We start from the raw sequence: 20,229 nt of genomic DNA, 5'->3' as shown, positions 1-20,229 counted from the left end.
ACTTGATTTCTGAGTGACATTCTCCAATCACAAAATTAAGATTTATACTCATGAATCTGGCCATGGTTGGGTAACCTGGGCAATGGGAATCAGGAATAGCTTGAAGATTTGCTCCAGCAGTGGATACATTTGGTCTTATTGTGGCTGTGCTTGCAGCCACAGCCATAGGTGAGACAATAGCTGCTGTTTTCTCATCCCATGCCACTGGAAATAGGAAGGTGGTTGAAACCTAAGCCTTCATCCCATTGCTGTCCCGTCCCCAAGGTTGTCAACCTGACCATGTGCCAGTGTCTCACCCATGCCCTGTACTCTTTTGCAATGAGAATAGGACTTTTTTTCCTGAGCATATGTTGAGAAAATGAAAACAAAAATGACAGCTCTCCTAATCTCTGCATGGACACTCGCCATGCTACCTAGCAGAGCACTATAAGGTGCTGTAGTGCATCCTAGCTATATAGTGTGTCTGTACATAGCTGGACAGTTGAGAAACAACCTCAAAGGTCAAGTGAAAGGCCTGTGAAAGCAGGCTAAGTGTTTTGGTTAGCTTTGAGGAAATCTTTGGGAAAGGCTGTACCTGCAAATATATACACATTCCTTTTTAAGGATGGTTTTGAATACTTTTAAATTCACAAAAATGTCTTTTTTAGTTTGTAATGGGGGAGGGGAATCCAGATTATTACTAAAACAAAAGCAATGTGACCGTGACTCTAAAACATTGTAAATGATAATTTTTTTCTTCCTAATAGGTTCCTATGGAAAGAAAGAAAAAGTACGTTGAAATTAGGAAAGAGGCCAGGGATGCAGCAAATGGGGCTTCAGGTAGGACACTTTCAGAATGACTTAGAATGCTTCTAGTAGTTGATACTTGTTTATGAAAAAGAAAGAATAGTGCCCAGCAAGATGGGCTCAGTAGATAAAAAGTTCTTGCTTCATAAACCTCATGACTTGAGTTTAAACCCTGGAACCTATGTAAAAAAACAGGGTGCAGTCGTGCACGTCTGCAGTCTCAGTACTCGTACAGCCAGATGACATAATCACGTAGGCCAGTGAGCGTGCAGTATGCCGTGCAGCAGCAGAAACAAGAGAGAACCTTCTCCTTAAAAGATCTCTGACCTCACTCACACACCCGCACACATGAGCCCTCCTCCCCATAAACACCTCATGAAAACACAGAATAATAATGATGATTAGATTTAGTGGGTTTTTTTGTTTTTGTTTTTGTTTTTTGTTTTTTTTTTGTTTGTTTGTTTTTGGAGACATAATCTCAGTACATAGTTCAGGTTGTAGGTTGCCCTTTAATTCATTGTGTAGACCAGACTGTAGACTCACATATCCACCCACATCTGCCTCCATAGTGCTGTGATTAAAGGTGTATACCACCATGTCCAGCAATAATTTTTTTAATAAAAAATATTTTAGTCAGATGGTGGTGGCTCATACCTTTAATCCCTGCACTCAGGAGACAGAGGCAGGTAGATGTCTATGAGTTTGAGGCCAGCCTGGTCTACAGCCAGGGCTACATAGAGAGACCAAATAAATAATTAAATATTCTAAAACACTGAAATGTAGTTTGGTTATCCCTCTCCCCCACTGTAGCAGCTGATGTATTTCTTTGTTTGAACATGTTTTTTTCTTTTAATTTTATTTTTCTACTTACTAACTTTATATCCCCCTCACTGCCCACCTCCAGATCACCCTCACACACAATCCTTCCCCCTCCCCCTGCCCCCCTTCCCTTTTCCTCTGAGTGGGTGAGGTCGTTCCCCCCACCCCCAGAATTCCCAACCCTGGCACTTCAAGTCTTTCAGAGGCTAGGTGTTTTCTCTCCCACTCGAGGCCAGACAAGGCAACCCAGCTAGTAGATCATATCAAACATACAAGAAACAACTTTTGAAATAGCCCCTGCTCCAGTTGTTTGGGACCCTCATGAAAGCCAAGTTGCACATCTGCTACATATGAGCAGGGAGGCCTAGGCCCAGGCCATGTATGTTCTTTGGTCAGACTCTTCGAGCACCAATGGTCCAGGTTAGCTGACTCTATTGGTCTTCCTATGGAGTTCCTATCCCCTTTGGGGCCCAGCATTCATTCACATACACACACACACACACACACACACACACACACACACACACACACACACACATACATATATATTCATTCAGAGGTCTGTGTTAAAATGTAAGCCTTGGGCTGGGCATGGTAGCATATGCTTTTAATCTTAGCACTTGGGATGAAAAGACAGATGGATCTCTGAGTTTGAGGTCAGCCTGGTCTACAAATTGAGTTTCAGGACAGCCAGGACTACACAGAGAAACCTTGTTTCAAAAACAAAACAAACAAACAAAAACTGTTGCCTTGTCCTTTTTCATTCTCTTCTAAACTTCCCAGCATCTTGCACCTCCCTCAGAACAACCATGCCCAAGACCTCTGACCTGCTGCCTGCGATACCTGTTACTCTGTCTGCTCCCCTTTCCACTCTAGTACCACAGCAGTCCCATCTGTCCTTGTGGGTCTCACACTTGCTTTGTCCCTCTAATAAGCTCAGCTGTGGGTAATCACATGCCTCGGGCATTTTATTTGATGTCCACTTCCCAAAGAGGCTGTGCCTGGCCTCCCTGATTAAACTTGACAGGCTCTTTTCTATGATGTATATTCGTATGCTGATTTATTTTATAACTTTTATTATCTTTAATTTGAAGATATAATTTGGACCTCTTTTCTAAGTCCTTGACATAATTTGAATTAGCTATTTTTAGGAGTATTTCTTCCTATATCTGTGCTATATTTGATGAGCAAAATGTATAACGTGAAAATTATTAAAAATCACATCCAGTTTAACTAGATTTTTTTTTTTTTGTGACAATAGAGAGTAACTATTCAATAGTGGCAAAAGCAAAGGAAATTCTTTTCTTTGTTCCTTTCGCTAATCTGTACAATAGACTGAAAGTTACAGAATTGGTGAAAACTTTGGCAGAAATATCCTTTAATTTTGATATTACTTGAGGTCTGAAAAACATTTCTTATTGGCTATATTTGAATACAAATATATTTGCTTCTGCTTATTTTTCAGGCAATCCTCGTTATATGTCTTCATTGTCATATTTAACAGAGAGTAGCCTAAGTGAAGAAATGAGTCAATTTGATTTCTCAACTGGAGTTCAGAGCTATTCATACAGTTCTCAAGATCGTAAACCTACGACGGGCCATTTTCAGAGAAGGGTGATAACATTTCACATATTAAGAGTGTCGTTAACATTTATAAAGAAAGTTACTGTTGTACCTTGTAATTACTAGTTGTTTGTCAGTCTCAGTAGCCCTGTAATAGTAAACTTGATTTGGAGACTTTCCAAGATCTAAGCAGGTCTCTCACTGTTAAGTCAGCAATAAGATTTTATCAGTTAGAGGTCAAGATCTCACCAGAGGCACCATACAGACAGCAGAGGTAAGATAGCAGACGTGGCCAATCTGAGGCATGTCCTCAGGGAAGGGCCTTGACAGATGGTTTTATTGCTGAAAAGAGACATTGTGCAGACAAACATGTAATTGGGGCTGGCTTGCAGATTAAGAAGTTTAGTTTGTTATCATCTGTCATCACGGCAGGAAGCATGGCAGTGCTCAGGTAGGCATGCTACTAGAGAAGGAACTGAGAGTTCTACATCTTGATCTGCATGTAGCAGAAGAACACTGTCATATTTCCTCCAACAAGGCCACACTTCCTAATAGTTCTACTAACTATGACCCTATGGGGACCATTTTCTTTCAAACCACCACAGGATCTAGGGATATATGTGCTTAGAATGTAAGGAAAAATAGAAGCTCTGTTTACTTTTTTAGTTCTATATTAAAACATATCAAGTATATTTTAATGTTACCAAATCATTATTTTCAGTTAAATTGTGTTATTTTATGCTATTGCCCTTAAATAAGCTTCTTAAATCTACTGACATTTAACAGTGGCATTGCTTGGATTCTTCTTCATAGGAGCATCAAGATTCCATGGCTCAGGATGACATCATAGAGTTAGAGATGGATGAGCTCAATCAACATGAATGTATGGCACCCATGACATCCCTGATTAAACACATGCAGAGAAATGTGATTGCACCCAAGGGACAAGAGGTATTTTCTTCAATCGGATGTTTTCTTGAAGTGTCATCACTGATGTCACTGTAGGACTAACTTCATACTGGTTAAACATATTGCACATTAAAGAGCTGGATTCTTCCTTCTTCACATCTTCTTCATTTTCTTATAATAGCAAAATATGACATTCTTTACTCCTTTTCAGAATAAGTTTGTGTTTTATTTCAGGGTTCAATATCAAAAGATCTTCCACCTTGGATGAAATTTCTCCATGACAAACTAGAAAATGCGTCAGTATCTTTAAATATCCGTCTCTTCTTAGCCAAGCTTGTTATTAATACAGAAGAGGTATATAATTTTTTTTTAAATTTCTTAACTGATCTCTGTAGTTCTGACCATCTACATTGAAACACCAAAGTGAATGAAGCTTTAAAAAAATAGAACGTAGAGTTACTGTTCTTGCAGTACATCCACATTTAGACACTTCTCCCAAATCCTTTTGTCAAACATTTTATTTTCCGGCATTAGGAGAGAGCTTTCTGTACAGCACCTTCCCTAAGGCTATGAGCCTTGTTTATGTAACAGATAAATGAGTAAAACTATTCCTGTTAACTATATGGAAAATGGCTATCTTTATCTATGCAGTAGGTAGATGTATTAGTTTTTCTTCATATAACCTATGCCAGAAATGTGTACTCCCTACCAGTAGTGCTACTGTCCCAAGATCATAATGGCTCTGCAAACAGACATCGACGATCCTCATGTTCTCAGGACTGGCTCCTCTGACCCACTACTTTTCTCAGGCGTTCCCTAGGTGGAATTAGTGTTCTTACATTCACACCCCCCGCCCCCTTGGTGTTTCTGTCTCACAAATTTCCTTTTTCTAAGGACTCAGTGTATGGGATTCCAGACTACCTTAATGCCTAACTTTGGTTTACTAACCTGGGTAAAGAAATAACCTATCTCCAAATAAGGTCATGTTCTGAAAGTTTCAGGAGTGGCAGGATTGGGGGGCATGCAGTTCAGCTATGGTATTTGGGACTTCAAATAGTTCTGCCTCACATTCTTCCAAGTGCTGATTTATTAGCTACTACATTGGCCACTATTGGATGATTTCTTGGAGCTGGCAAGAAACAGACCCCTTTATTCTGCTACACTGCATTTACCAGAGTAGAAGTGAGGGCCTGAGGGGTTTCTTGGACAAGCCCCAGGAGCCTGGCATGCATCTTTCTGTAGACTGGATTGCTTAGGTACTCGCGCATCTGATTGTCATGACCTTATTTCTCATGGTTTTATGCATGTGCATAAAATAATTTTCTATAGCTACTATTACTTAGGACAGAGTCGTTGAGTTTTAGTAATGGGAGCCATTATAACTCTATTTCCATTGAGTTACTTAGGAGTCCTTGAGATAATCCAGTGTAAACTGGATCTTACTAGGTTTGGTAAGTGGAAGTTACAACTGTTTGAGCTTTTTGTCAGGTCATAAAGTATGTGCTGATGGAGAGTAAGTTTTGTATTAATACTTTAGTCTTCAACCGTTATCTATACAATCTATACATGGCACTTCAACTTTCTCTGCAGGTCTTTCGCCCTTATGCAAAGCACTGGCTGGGCCCCCTGCTACAGCTAGCTGTTTGTGAGAACATTGGAGAAGGAATTCACTACATGATAGTAGAAATAGTAGCTACCATTCTCTCTTGGACAGGCTTGGCTACACCTACAGTAAGGAACACATTTCTTATGGAGTAATATATCATTCCTTTTCTGGTGCCCTGCAGATGTCAGATGAGTTAATGTCCTCTTGACATGATGTTGCTGTTTTAGCTATAGTTGTACTATAATGCACCAATACTCTACTGTATCACTGCTGGCTTTTACCTTCTTTAATGTACCTTGGTAATTCCACTGGCCTTGCCTTTTTTACTAAGCTGGGGGTGTTATGTTTATTGTTTTTACTCGCTAAGAGGCTGGAAGGTAGGTAATAGTTAAGTCTCTATAACTAAGAATGTCTTCTGTGCATTTGGGGGCAGTTGTATATGATAGTTCATTCACTGTCATAATGTTAACTGTTACCTGTGAAATTGTTAAGAATGACTGGCAAGTAACTGCCATTGCACAACACTAGTGAGTGCGTATTAGGTGGTGCGTAGTGAGTGCATAGTGAGTTGGTTTGATGGAGTTTTGCTTATTGATTTGAAAACATGAACTTGGATAGTGTACAATGATTTTCACATAAATTTATCAAATGCACCATCCTTAATATACACTTGTATAGTGTTTTCATGTATTTGTGTCTGGATGTTCTTGTTTTGTTTATTTCACAATAAATCAAATCTAGATTTCTTGGTATTGATGTGATAAAATAGGTAATAGCCCAATGAATAACATGAAAGAATTTAACTTAAGAGCCATCTAAAAGGCCATCGGGAGGAGCTCAGCTGCACTTGAAAGTGGAATTGCCAGTCTCTGGCATTGTAACGGGTGAAAGGGGGAAGTACTGGTGCTGCCTCAGTAACTCCTTGTGGTGAAGTGAGTAGAAACACTGAAATGGGGGACAAGGCAGGTATCAGGTGGCACAGTGGTGAGGGACCCTGAAAAGAGGGCTCTTTCAGCTTCACTGACGCAAAGATAGAGAGAGGGAGGTATAAGAAAGGCTAAGAGCCGAAGTATAATAGGTCCTGGTGGAAACAAGTCTTACAGATTCCCTTCAGACCTTCTATTGGGTCTTCAGAGAGGGTCCTAGACAAGACCTTTGTCGGGGTTCTCAGACAGAGACCGAAGTAGATCTTTGAATGGATAATACAAAGAGGACAGCCAACCAGGGCCTGAGCCCCAATCTTAGCTCCGTCTGAGGACACAGTACAGTAACTGTGCCCACATCTGAGCAGCCACAGTTTCTCCCACCACCTGCTAAGGAATGATACTATCTGTAGTCAGCATAGAAAAGCCATATATGGTTTAACTAGAAACTAGATTCCTCAGTAAAATGCCAGGCTTCTTTTAGAGTTGGGTGTCTGGATTACTTCAAGGCCTGGTGTGATGGCGGATGCTTATAGTTCCACTGCTTTATACTGGTAGGGGTTCTGTAGTTCAAGAGCAGCCTCAGCTATATATTAAATTTGAGCTAGCCTGTGCTAGATGGAAATCTGTTTCAAAACAGCAGCAACTACAAAATGGGGTAGGATGAGATGTTCTTCCAGAATGGAATGTTATGTCTTACAGAATTTTAATGTATTTTCAGGGAGTCCCTAAATATGAAGTCTTAGCAAATCGATTGCTTTATTTTCTAATGAAATATGTCTTCCATCCCAAAAGAGCTGTGTTTAGACACAACCTTGAAATCATTAAAACCCTTGTTGAATGCTGGAAGGAGTGTCTGTCCATCCCTTACAGGTATGTAGTTGCTAGTATTTACAGAATTGCTTAGGAAAAGGTCAAAGAGCACCAAGTTTTAAATGCTAACTTCAAGGAAGTATAATTATATGAATTATCAGGAATATAATTTTTAAAAAATTGCCAACCCGGGTTTGGGGATTTAGCTCAGTGGTAGAGCGCTTGCCTAGGAAGCGCAAGGCCCTGGGTTCGGTCCCCAGCTCCGAAAAAAAGAACCAAAAAAAAAAAAAAAAATTGCCAACCCAAAGAATGATTATAGTAATAATTTGAAACTGACTCTATTTATAAGGTAAACTTTGCTACTGATAAAGCCACCACTTCAGAGTTTGACAGCAGAAGCATTTCTGGGTGCCTAGCACCTCCAGTGTTCCCCACCCTCCTCCCTTCTCTTTGATGTGACACTGGGCACCTGGAGTATAGGGCCCTGCAGTACCCGAGCCCAGTGTCCCCCAAAGACTTAGTGTGATGCTTTTACCTGGCCTGGAGCAAGCTGAGACTTTCAAAAAAGTTACTATTAATTGACTGGGTTTGGACATAATTAGAATAGTTAAGAACTAACAAATGGGTAGCTGAGGAGGAGGGTGACCCTGTAGGAGGATCAGCAGTCTCAGTTAATCTGGACCCCTGAGATCTCTCAGACGCTGAATCACCAACCAGGCAGCATACGTAACATCAGCTGATATGAGGCCTCCAAGACATAGACAGCAGAGGACTGCTGCGTTTGGGTTCAGTCAGAGAAGATGCACCTAACCCTCAAGAGACTGGAGGCCCCAGGGAGTTTAGCGGTCTTGTGGGTTGGGTGAAGCGAGGACATCCTCGTGGAGACAGGTGGTGGGGAGAAGGAATGGGATGTAGAATAGTTGGAGAGTGGACCAGGAGGGGAATTTAAAAAAACAAAAACAAAAACAAAAACAAGAAGAAAAATACAATCAGGGTCTTGGAAGTAGGGAAAGGCTGTGTTCCTTGTATTGTGTAGCTGAAAATTTGCCTTCGAAAATAATTCATTTTCATATTTCTCTTTCATTGTGTAACTTTTTGTTTTCTCCCTTGTGCTGTGTTACAGGTTAATATTTGAAAAATTTTCCAATAAGGACCCCAATTCTAAAGACAATTCTGTAGGAATTCAATTATTGGGCATTGTAGTAGCTAATAACTTGCCTCCCTATGACCTAAAGGGTGACATCACGAGTGCCATGTAAGTACTATTCTTTTGACTTGGTTCTTTCAGAAACTTTCTGGATTTGATTTTCAGGTGTAGTATTGATATATCTAGGGACCAGACCAATGTTAAAAATACTTGTACCCAAAATTATAAGGCTAGATTTATAGTCCGTTTGGAAGGGGAAATGTATCTGGAGTAAAGAAGGAAATTAAGTTTAAGTTGAGACTAACAAGATGACTCAAGGGTAAAAGTGCTTGCAGCCAAGCCTGATGAATTGAGTTCAGTCCCTGGAACCCACCTGGTGGAAGGAGAGAACCAGCTCTCCCAGTTTTTCCCAGTTCTCCACATATCATGCTGTGGCCTAAATACTCTAAATAAATAAGTGTAATTGTTCTGTATATATCTATAAACAGAAGTTGTTAGGTTTTTTTTTTTTTTAATTTCTATATGGGGGCGGGTGGGAAGAGAAAGAGGGGAGGGGAGAGAAGGAGAGAGAGAGCACACAGCTTCCCATGAGTACACACGGAGAGGGCAGAGGAAAGCATCATTTAACTTTCTTTATTACTTTCTGCCTTATTTCCTTCAGACTGGGTCTCTCCCTGAACCTGGAGCTTGCCATTTCATCTGTGTGGATGGCCAGGCCAGCTGCTGGGATATGCTTATCTTTGCCCTCAATATTAAGGTTATAGGCTTATGGTCATGCCAGCTTTTGAGGGTGCTCAAGTCCTTGTGTTTTTACAGCAAATTCTTCTACACACTCGTCTATCTCACTTGCCCCTCCTCTTATGTTTGAACTGGCATTTTAAACATTAACACTTAACAATACCGTGGGCTCTATGAAAATATCTGAACTGTTTTAACTATGAAGGGGATTCCCCTATATTGGCAGCTCTCTTCCTGGGCTCCAGCCTTACTTTATTCTGTCTTGAATGATGGCGGTCACATATTCAGGATGGGGTAGGTATGATATGTTGAGGAAAGAGACTATAGTAAAATAGTTTAGAATATGACAAAAAGGTATTGGTCTTGACTCCTCCTCCTCCTCTTTTTCTTCTTGTCAGCATCTCACCAAGTAGCTCTGGGTATCACAGAACTTGATTTGTAGATTAGACTGACCTGAACCTCACAAAGCTCCTTCTGCCTCTCCTCCCAAGTGCTGAGATTAAAGGCCTGTACCACCATGCCTAGCTTTCCCTGCTCTTTAGGATTTTTTTATTATATGGTTGATGTCCATATAATGTTCTGTAGGTTTAGCCTTGTACTCCTGGATCCCTCATCTATGGGTTGAGGTGACGGGGAGGCAATTTCAATTCTGATTTGCATAATATTAGCCTTTGGACCGGTTGCCCCTATTGCTGTTGCTTTAGATAGTATGGGTTCAGAGGTGAGGCAGCCAGTAGCTCAGTGTACACTTGAAAACATCACCAGGAGGTCATGCAGGCTTTAAAAACAGAGTTAATGTGTAACTTTGTACAGCGTATCACCCTTCTCTTTCTCAGCATTTTGCTTTTTGTAGATGGCTTGTAGCAGGGAATCCTAGTCTTAGATACTCCCTCTTTCTTTTTTTCTAAGATTTATTTATTTTATATATGAGTACATTGTCACTGTCTTCAGACACACTAGAAGAGGCCATCAGATCCCATTATGACAGATGGTTGTGAACCACCATGTGGTTGCTGGGATTTGAACTCAGGACCTCTGGAAGAGCAGGCAGTGCTCTTAACTGCTGAGCCATCTCTCCAGCCCCCCCTCTTTCTTTGAGTGGGATATACTCTTACTGCAGTGTTGAACTGGGATTGGACAGTAGATTTTCATAGTTATAAATCTATATGCATGCATAAATCTATATGCATGCAGATTTAAATCTATATTTATGTAATTTGTGTTACATTTTATATATTTTCTCAATTTGCCTATTAATGTGACATGAGGAGGAGAATTATTAGATTTTTTGTGCCAAATATCAGAATGGGCTGTTTTATGCTTGTTTTCTCTGTTTATTATAGGTATTTTGAAGCTTTAGTCAATAACATGTCCTTTGTGAAGTATAAAGAAGTATATGCAGCTGCAGCAGAAGTTCTAGGACTCATTCTTCAACATGTTACTGAGAGAAAACACGTGAGTGCTGCATGGTGCACTTGTAATTGTGATTGCCCAGTATCCTCCTTGATCCTCCTGGGCTCAGCAGGGCATCTTTTCCTGTTAACACAGCACTGCTTGTGATGGGATGGGATATAGGGACTGAGGTATGGTGAGGGAAAGAGCATTTGTCTAGCATCCATAAAGCTCTGACTACCCCAACAGGACAAAAACATGCAAATGTATGTGACTACTTGCCGCTGTATTCAGGGCAGAATGGCTTGCCAAGCATTGTCTCCAGGTTACCCTGTTGGCTCACTTCTCACCATGTGACTGGTGACCTTTCATTATACCCCTGAACATTTTCTTTATCTATCCCTAATTGGATCTCATGCCCGTTCCTCTTCTAAAGGGCAAGACAGGGTAGCGTCTTGGGTGCTCCATGATGGGTGAGGACAGACTTCGTGCTGTTAACAACTTAGAGTGCATAGGAAGGGACCAAGACTGCAAATTGGATCCTTGCCATTTCCCTACCTGTAAATATGTAACTCAGGAAAGCAAACCCTTAGGAAATGGAGCTTCATTTTTGTTTTGGCACTGTAGCCTCCCACCCTTTCTACTTTTTATTTATAAACTTATTTTTAATTTTTATTTCTTTTTTAAAACAACAATTTCACAGGTGTGTACCTTGTATACTTACTACTCTCATTACCTTGCTATGACCTTGGTCTCCCTTCCACCCTTGCTACAACTCACATTTCCCTCTCCCTCTCCTTCTCTCCTTCCCTCCCTCTCTTTCTTCCTCTCTCTTCTCTCTCCCTCTTTCCCCACTTCTTTTCTTCCCCCCACCTTGTGTATTCATTTTGTTTTGTGACTTACCAAGTCAAAAACATTTGTGTGGCAAATGTTACATGTAGATTTTTTGCTACCCTGACTAAGCTCCAGGAAGGGGCCGCACTACCAGTGCCCTCCCAGCTTCCCTTGAATCCATGGATAAAACACACACACACACACACACACACACACACACACACACACACACACACACACTTGTCCTTTTTCAACTTGCCTTCTTGACACAATTGCTGTGCACTACTATCTCCCACCTGGAAAACGTTCCCTTATCATTACTCTTAGAGTCACTTCTCCAACCTGCCCTAACGTTAGTCAGTTGACTCTAGTCCCTGCTAAACATCTCTTAACATTCACCTATAGGAGTGGCCAGAGCCCAACACTCATCCAGAGACCTCACATGGTTGCCTGGTTCTACTCTTTCCCTTTTCCTCCAGGGACCTGAAAATCCCATCTGTACCTTGTGCCCAGCAATTGGACCATGGCTCTCTACTGACAAATCAAATACCAATTGGGGAACAGGACCGCCCCTACAACTCACCTTTTCTTTCCAATAAAATATAAAAATTTCTTCTCCCATACATAAATTGAACAAAACTATAGCAATCATGTAATTACACAGTATGATATAAAAATGATATCTAGTCCATCATATTTGTCAATTAGATAAAGTACTCTACCATCATTCCTAACTTAAAGAATTATAGAACTATCCCTAGATTGTTTATATTTTAACCTATAACACCATGTGTAAACCATGTCTTCCACTCTATAACCTCTCTCTCAATGTTAAACAACTTGAGTTTGTTTATGAGACAATAACTAGTCTTCAACCCTGTCAGAAATCTGAAAGCAACTTAGTCATTACCTGGGGATACAGGAAGCACTCAACACAGCTTTTCAAACTTAAATAATTGTGGCTCTCCAGCTGACTACCTGGAGAGCCACCTAATTCCTCAAAATGTTGGAGCATCTGTCTTCAGCCTTCTGGCCCAGGGTCATCGGACAGACTTTTACAGAATAGAATTATTAAGGACTGTTTACCCTGTCTTGGCAGAGCCAACAGTTGACTATTCTGCATAATGTGTCCTTTTCCTGGAAAGTATTTTGTCTGCAGATGAAATAGGCAACTTCCGCCCGGTGGCTGTCTTGCCAAGATAAGCAACCTCGGCTGGAGGTCAAGATGCTCAATTTCTTCTTTGAACCTTCTTTGAACAGGAAGGGTGTGCTGTCAGGAGCAGATATGTCTCAATGGCAAATGATTAAATAACATTAAATGTCACGTTCTGTGGATTTCTGGTGCTTTTTAAGGCTGTCTATCTGTAAGGTAATCTGAATTGTTAAACCTTGACTACACTTAGCTATTTCTAATTGAAATATAGCAAAAACACCCTTTAATTAAATCAGAATCTAACATAACCATGAGTTTGCTATCTGGCCCTAAACTCATATTACTTAATCATCTAAAAACAGTTTGTAATGGCAGCTATTAGAAAGACTAGAACTAAGCTTTGTCTTCTTAAATGAGTTGTATAGGCACAATGTCTAAGAGAAACAATATTAATCTCAAGTTTTATATCAGTATAAGAAATTGATACCAATGAAAACCTTAAATCTGTATCAAAATAAATTCTGTACCAATGTAAGTAATCATAACTTCAACTTTGAATCATTTATAAAGATTTCTACCAATTAAGATTATGGCTACACAATTCCACCTATTCCCTCCCTGTTCAAAATTATGACCATTCCCAAATTATCCCTTAAAATGAACATTTTTCTATAATCTGTAAAATAACCATTACCAGACTCCCAAAACCAGGGAATTGGGCTGACAATTCTCCATAACTTCTTCCCGGCTGAATAGGGTCAATGAAACATTCTTTAAAGGGGTGGGGAGGTGTAGAAAAATTAGAAAATTTGGTTAGGCCCTAAGAAAGCCAACCCCAGCAACTGTTATCCAGTCTCAGTCTCCTTAGAAGGCTCAGGGCATGACTGAAATTCTGACTAGATCCAACTGAAGTGATAAATGAGGCAAGAAGACCTGGAATCCTTGAGAATCAGGTCCAAGCAATTAGTTCACCATCTCTGAGGATGAATCTTGCCAATGTATACAGTTTTCTAGTTAAGGATAAAATTCCACTTGTTTGAGCATGTGAAAAACAGCTGTCCTTTTTATGAATTAATTTTAAATTTTTCTAGTTTTTTAGGGGGGCTCCCCATATCATATCTGATCCTTATTACTCTGGAAGGAGTCTAGAGCCTTGACTCCTAGAGCCTAGGAAATTGAATGGAGGTGTGTGTAGCAGTGGTGGATGGGGAACTGGGGCTAGCCACTTAGAAAATCAGTCTACCTTCTCTCCCAAAAAAACAACTCAAATCTCATTTATCTCTATCCTTTGTCCTTTTTGGAGACCAGCACCCTCGCTGTCTGCCCCTCCTCCTTCCCTCCCTCCCACCTAAGTCCACTGCCCCCCTTCTCTCTTCCCCTCTCTCTGCCTTCCTCCAAACAGCTTGTCTGCACAGCAGGGGCTCCCAGAACCTGTGAGCTGAGCCTCTGCTCCTTTGTTTAAGTATCCGGCATGCTGGTGCCACATGTGACTTACTCAGCTTCACTGAGAAACCAGTTTTCCCTGTTCTTGTTCTTAAACTCATGTCACTGTGCACATGTAATCAGTCCGAGAATCCTAAATTAGTAGTGGATTCTCACCTTCCATGGTGCCTGCCATCTCATCTGTCACGTATAGCTTTTTGCTATCCTGCCGAAGGTGCTGTTTGTTTTGGAACTATCTGTTGGGGCCTGGTGGGCTCAGAATCCATCTCCCGAAGTCTTCAGAGGTAAAGGGAGCCCTGTGACATTCCTTGACTGGTAGCTAATAGGACTAGTTTTATGTAGATAGCCCAGTGCAGATAACTGAATCTGAGTTAAGGATGACAGTAGGTGTAATGATCTAGGGAATGGCATTTGCTAGCCCTTCACTCTATCTTCCAGCTCTTAGGTATGTCCTCTCATCATGTTCCTGGAGCCCTAGAAGGCAGTGGCCCAAGTGACTCCTTTATTTTTCTTTTTAACTTTTTTTAAGCATTTATTTATTTATTATGTATACATCATACAGCTTTCTGGCTGCATGTATTCCTGCAGGCCAGAAGAGGGCACCAGATCTGATTATAGATGGTTCCCATGTGGTTGCTGGGAATTGAACTCAGGACCTCTGGAAGAGCAGACAGTGCTCTTAACCTCTGAGCCATCTCTCCAGCCCAAGTGACTCCTTTAGGACTGGTCCTACATTCATTGCTTATTTCCTGCATATTGGGAAGCTGTGTCTTCATATTCACTGTTCACTGTAAAATTTAAGAAATTTGCCTGAGAGTAACCTTGCTAGGACATGATTGTGATGGTGTTAGGTTTAAATGTGCTATTTTCTATCTTTACCATATTTTAGGAAGCCACAGTGGAGTTCTAGCTTTATTTTCTCATCACTCAGATTTCTGCTTGATACATACTTAGTCTTGCATTATTATCTGAATTAAATTTAGTATAGATTTAGTGTAGGAATCTGAAAAATAAAAAGAAACCTAAGCAGAGTGGTTTCTCTCCAAGCCACTCTCAGCTTCTCCATGATACCTCTTCTTAGGAGTGAGTGGGTCTGCCCTTTTTACTTGCTAAACTGACAATTTCAACCAAATACCGGATTAAATAATTTTAATGAAAAAATACATCTTAGGCTTGTCAGCACTCCATGCTGATCATGTTTCAGCCCTAACAGATACACTGAATGTATTAGCAGTGAAATAATTAAAATATTATACATGAGCTTTAAAATTATTGAAATTTCTGGTTAAGTATTTCGTCTGAGCATAATTTTTAAATAGTCTCAAGCAGGAGCAAATTTGTCTTCAAAAACTATCGATTTACCCTTTTAAACAATTTTAATGATCTTCCATATTTGTAAGTAAGCACACTGAAATGAGTATTTTCATAACTTCCAACCAGTCTGTCTTGAATACACTGTCCACACTGAGTACTTGTTTTTGAAATCTTACATGTTTCAGACCATAGAGACACAGCAGGAAACAGATAGGACCCACCTCTGCTCTAGAGAGCTTTCACTTCAGGTCAGGAACTGACAGTTTACTAATGAATATTGAACAGTTAGCGCTAAAGGATGCAGAGACTGATCCATGCAGAAAGACCGTGATTGGGTCTGTTGGACTAGAGTTCAGTGTGAGTACTTGATCAAGGCACCTAACCTAAAATGTATCTTGAACTGTATTTGATAAATGTTAAACTATAAATAGGACTTAATTGCGGTATTTCTGTGTCAGAAGGAAGCACGGGGCATCGCACAGTGCCCAAGGTATGGCCTTGCTCACTCACTGTAGCAGTCGAGGCCTGGGAGCCTTACGACTGTCTGGTGGCCATTCCTACCACTCAGTTTCATCACTTGAGTGAAAACCTCAGTGAAGGTCATAACATTGGACATGCTCCTTAACTTGAGTAATTAAAATAGATTTTGGTCTCAGCACTTTACACAGTGTTCTACTTTTATGTGTTTGAAAGGAAACTTAATTTTTCAGGTGATAGCAGAGTCGGTATATGAACTGGTTGTAAAACAACTAAAGCAACATCAAAATACTATGGAAGACAAATTTATCGTATGCTTAAACAAAATAGTGAAGGGCTTCCCTCCTCTTGCTGACAGGTAAGGGACAATGGCAGGAGGCATGGGACTTGGATAGCAGAGCAGGTGAGGGAGTGTGTCAGCAGCCATCTTCTCATGAACCTCTCTCTACCTACCAAGGTTCTTGAATGCTTTGTTCTTTCTGCTGCCAAAATTTCATGGAGTAATGAAGACGCTTTGTCTGGAAGTGGTACTTTGTCGAGCAGAGGCGATCACAGGCCTATACTTACAGTTAAAGAGTAAGGACTTTCTTCAAGTCATGAGACATAGGTAAGTATTAGGCTTCACTGACTAGAATACAGCAAAGTCACAAATATTCTCTCGCCCCTGTATCTCCTTTCACTACGAGCCACTTTAGGTGTTCAAGAGAAACATTCGAAATTTCAATCCAAGAGGTAAAGTGGTGAGAGGGTAGGAGGGAAATGAGATCCCATCCCAGCCCATCTGTTTCTGGAGCCTCAGGCAGCGAGCGGCATGTAGTCCCATTTCTCATACAAATGAAGAGCACTGCTGTAATGCAGTACTTCAGGCTGTCTTTAGATTTGTGCATGGCTTTCTTTCTGTTCTGTACCTGTTTTGATAGGCAGGAACCTTCTAATGGTTAAAATTGTTCACTTTTCAAAGTTTCAGTCAAGTAGAAAGTAATTTTAAAATAAAGCAGTCAGTCCCTTATTTCTCTGTCTTCTTACATTTGTGACCACTGTGTATATTACACGTTCACAGTGGTTAAGTACTGGTAAGTATGTAATATACTGATGACAAAGACTAAATGACATTGTGTTCTGCTCTCTCGGAACTTGCTGAAAGCTGACTGCTTTTAGGAACAGGAGACCCTCAGATATTTAGGACTCTGAACACATTTAGATCACTCTCTGACGGACTAGGTAGCACCTGAAAGTGGTCTCACCTAAGTCCTTCATAATTTTAGCTGATTTTGTCTGTCACCATCAGTTTCTTTAAATGAACTTTATTTTGAAATAATCTTATAGTTATGAAAATTTAAAAGATTTTATACAAAATTCCCATATATCCTTCACCTGTTCTCCTTTTACATGATCATAGTAATCACAGTCATGATTATTACAACTGAGAAATTAATATGACTATGAATAAACTAGTCTGCCTTTCTCTTTTCAGCTCTTTAAAAATTTAGTATGTTTTAGCCATGATACTGTGTAACTCTCGGTTTTTTTTTGGGGTAAGATTCATCTTGAAAGATTGTTTAAGCTTCCCATTGATTATTAATATTACTTCATATTTTTGTATTTTTACATTTTAGTCTTCCTTGGTTGCATGTGCCAGTTTCTTCCTGGTTAACTCTTTTTAGTAGGAGGGATGTTCAGTTGTACATGGTAATCATTTTATGATTCCTTTTTTAAAAATAGTTTTTATGTATTCTTTCATAGTTTTGCACATACACCTGAATGTAATGTCTTTTTATAAGAATCACTCCAAGTTCTCTGTGGTCCCCTGTCCCACTGCCATTCCTACCAACATACCTCCCTACTCTGACTTTCCTCCCCACCCCCTCTTCTGTTTTTAATTGTCCATTGAGTTTTAATTTGTATGTACATGGATGTGGAGTTATTCACTGGATTATGGGTATGTTAAAAAAGTGGCTGTACCAGTGAAGAAAAAAGATTTACCTCTCCCAGCAACTGCTAACTACTAATAGCTTTGCAGTGGTGTGGAGTGTCGTGAGCTCCCATCAAAAGCCAGTGATAGAGCGTTAATAGGTTCAGTCCTGTTCAGGCGGCCATTTGTGAGTGCATCTCCTGTCTCAGAAACAGCATTCACGGCATTCTTCCCTGCCCTTTGGGTCTTAACTTCTTTCTACTCTTGATCAGTGATGCTTCCTGATACTTGGGGGGACTGGGTACGAGTCATCTAGCTGTCCTGTTTAGGACTGAATAATTAATAGTCACTTCTCAGAACTCTGAAAAGTTGTTAGTCTATGTTAACCATCATCCACTTACAAAAGGAAACTTTTCTGGTCAAGGCTGAAAGTATCATTAATCTGTGGGTATGAACATAAATATTTAGAAATGTCTATTATTTAGCAAAACAACAATAGTAAATTTTCTCCTTAGGGGCATATGACCTCCCTAGCCATGAGCTTTTGACAAGGTCTATACAGCAGGCCTCAGACTAATCAGAAAGCAGTTGGTTACTACCATAGCATTCATATCACTATCAGACCAATGGGTACATCTTTTTTTAATTATTGGTTATTTTATCTATTTTATTTATTTACATTTCAGTGTTATTCCCCTCCTCAGTTTCCCCTCCATAAACCCCTTGTCCCATCCTCCCTCCTCCTGCTTCTATGAGGGTGCTCCCCACCCACCAACCCACTCCTGCCTCACTGCTCTAGTATCCTGGGTCATTGATCCTCCACAGAACCAAGGGCCTCCTCTCCCATTTATGCCAGATTAGATCATCCTCTGCTACATGTGCAGCTGGAGCCATGAATCCCCTATGTATACTCTTTGGTGGTTTAGTTCCTGAGAGGTCGGGGGAGGGAGGGTTGGGGGGTCTGGTTGGTTAATATTGTTGTTCTTCCTATGGGATTACAATCCCCTTCAGCTCCTTCAGTCCTTCCCCTACCTCTTTCATTGGAGTCCCCGTGCTCTGTCTGAAGGTTGGCTATGAGCATCCTCATCTGTATTTGTCAGACTGTGGCGGACCCTCTCAAGAGATAGCTATATCAGGCACCTGTCAGCAAGTGCTTCTCGGCATCAGCAGTAGTATCTGGGTTTTGTGTCTGCAAATGGGATGGATCCTCAGGTGGGGCAGTCTCTAGATGGCCTTTTCTTAAGTCTCTACTCCCCTCTTTTTCCCTGCATTTTCTTTAGACAGGAACAATTCTGGGTTAAAATTCTTGAGATGGATAGGTGACCCCATCCCTCAACTGGGGGCCATGCCTAACCTCTGGATATAGTCTCTGCTGGTTCTGTCTCCCCGTTGTTGGGTATGTCGGCTAATGACATCCCTGGGAACCTCTTGCTTCCCTGGCATCTGGGACTTTCTAGTGGCTACCCCAGGTTCCTCATCTCCCAATCTATACAACTCCATTCAAATTCCTGACCATCTGTACTTCTGTCCTCCTACTCCTCCTACACCTGATCCTGCCCCCCCACCACCTTCCCTTTCCGTTCTCTCTCCCTCCCTGTCCCCTCCCTCTCTCTACCTCCCATGATTATTTTGTTCCCATTGGGCATATCTTGCCTTACATGTGAGGTCTACTACTAGGTAGAACCAATGGTGAGTTTTCCTCAGTGGTCTGGATTACACAGCTCTTATAGAACTGTCAAAGCTAGCCAGGGAAGATGTTCGCAAGTCAGGTCTAATTTAATTTCTCTATAATTAGAGTATATGATGTTTCAGTAGCAGAGTCTTACCATTTAGTTCTAGTAAGCAACTAAGAATAATAGCAACAACCTGTATTATTCTGAGGTTCTCTGGAGCTTCCCTGACCATCAGTGTAGAGGGAGGTAGCTTATTCACTGGCTACTTGGATTTTAGCTTAGTAACCCACGGTTATTGTCCACCCACGGTTATTGTCCACCCACGGCTATTGTCTACCCGTGCAGTGTGTCCACCCATGCAGTGTGTCCACCCATGCAGTGTGTCCACCCGTGCAGTGTGCCTTTGTTCATACTCTTAAAAGTCTACTTTTTGGGGTGGTGGTAGGTACCCTTTAATCCCAGCACTCAGGAGTCAGGTGGATCTCTGTGAGCTCAAGGCTAGCCTGGTCTACAGAAAGAATTCTAGAATAACTGAGCCCATACACAGAGAAAACTCTGTCTTGAAAAACTAAAAGGAAAAAAAGCAAATAAACAAAATCTACTTTTAAATTAACTTGGAAAGTAATGACTTTCTATAAGGCTCTGTCGCTCATTTGTTTTGGTTAATCACCCCCAAACCTGTCTTCTGCCCCATCCTTTTATCCTAATCTCCACTCATACCTTTCCC

The 20,229-nt window shown here is 40.8% G+C and overlaps 1 protein-coding gene across 3 annotated transcripts in view; it reads left to right on the top strand.

Annotated features, from left to right (window-relative positions):
• Prkdc (protein kinase, DNA-activated, catalytic subunit) overlaps positions 1-20,229 on the top strand; it is a 217,066-nt gene that overhangs the window by 110,689 nt on the left and 86,148 nt on the right. For all 3 annotated transcript variants that reach the window (NM_001108327.2, XM_087576674.1, XM_087576675.1), the window contains 10 exon segments: positions 747-819; positions 3,071-3,219; positions 3,982-4,119; positions 4,312-4,431; positions 5,668-5,808; positions 7,328-7,479; positions 8,543-8,674; positions 10,648-10,759; positions 16,151-16,275; positions 16,375-16,524. In NM_001108327.2, coding sequence (NP_001101797.2) covers positions 747-819; positions 3,071-3,219; positions 3,982-4,119; positions 4,312-4,431; positions 5,668-5,808; positions 7,328-7,479; positions 8,543-8,674; positions 10,648-10,759; positions 16,151-16,275; positions 16,375-16,524 — 1,292 coding nt within the window.

The sequence above is a fragment of the Rattus norvegicus genome, chromosome 11 (genome assembly GCF_021556685.1).
Source record: "Rattus norvegicus strain SHRSP/BbbUtx chromosome 11, alternate assembly SHRSP_T2T, whole genome shotgun sequence".
Taxonomy (NCBI): domain Eukaryota; kingdom Metazoa; phylum Chordata; class Mammalia; order Rodentia; family Muridae; genus Rattus; species Rattus norvegicus.
Note: the sequence above shows the minus strand (reverse complement) of the source record. Positions and strands in the feature narration are given on the sequence as shown.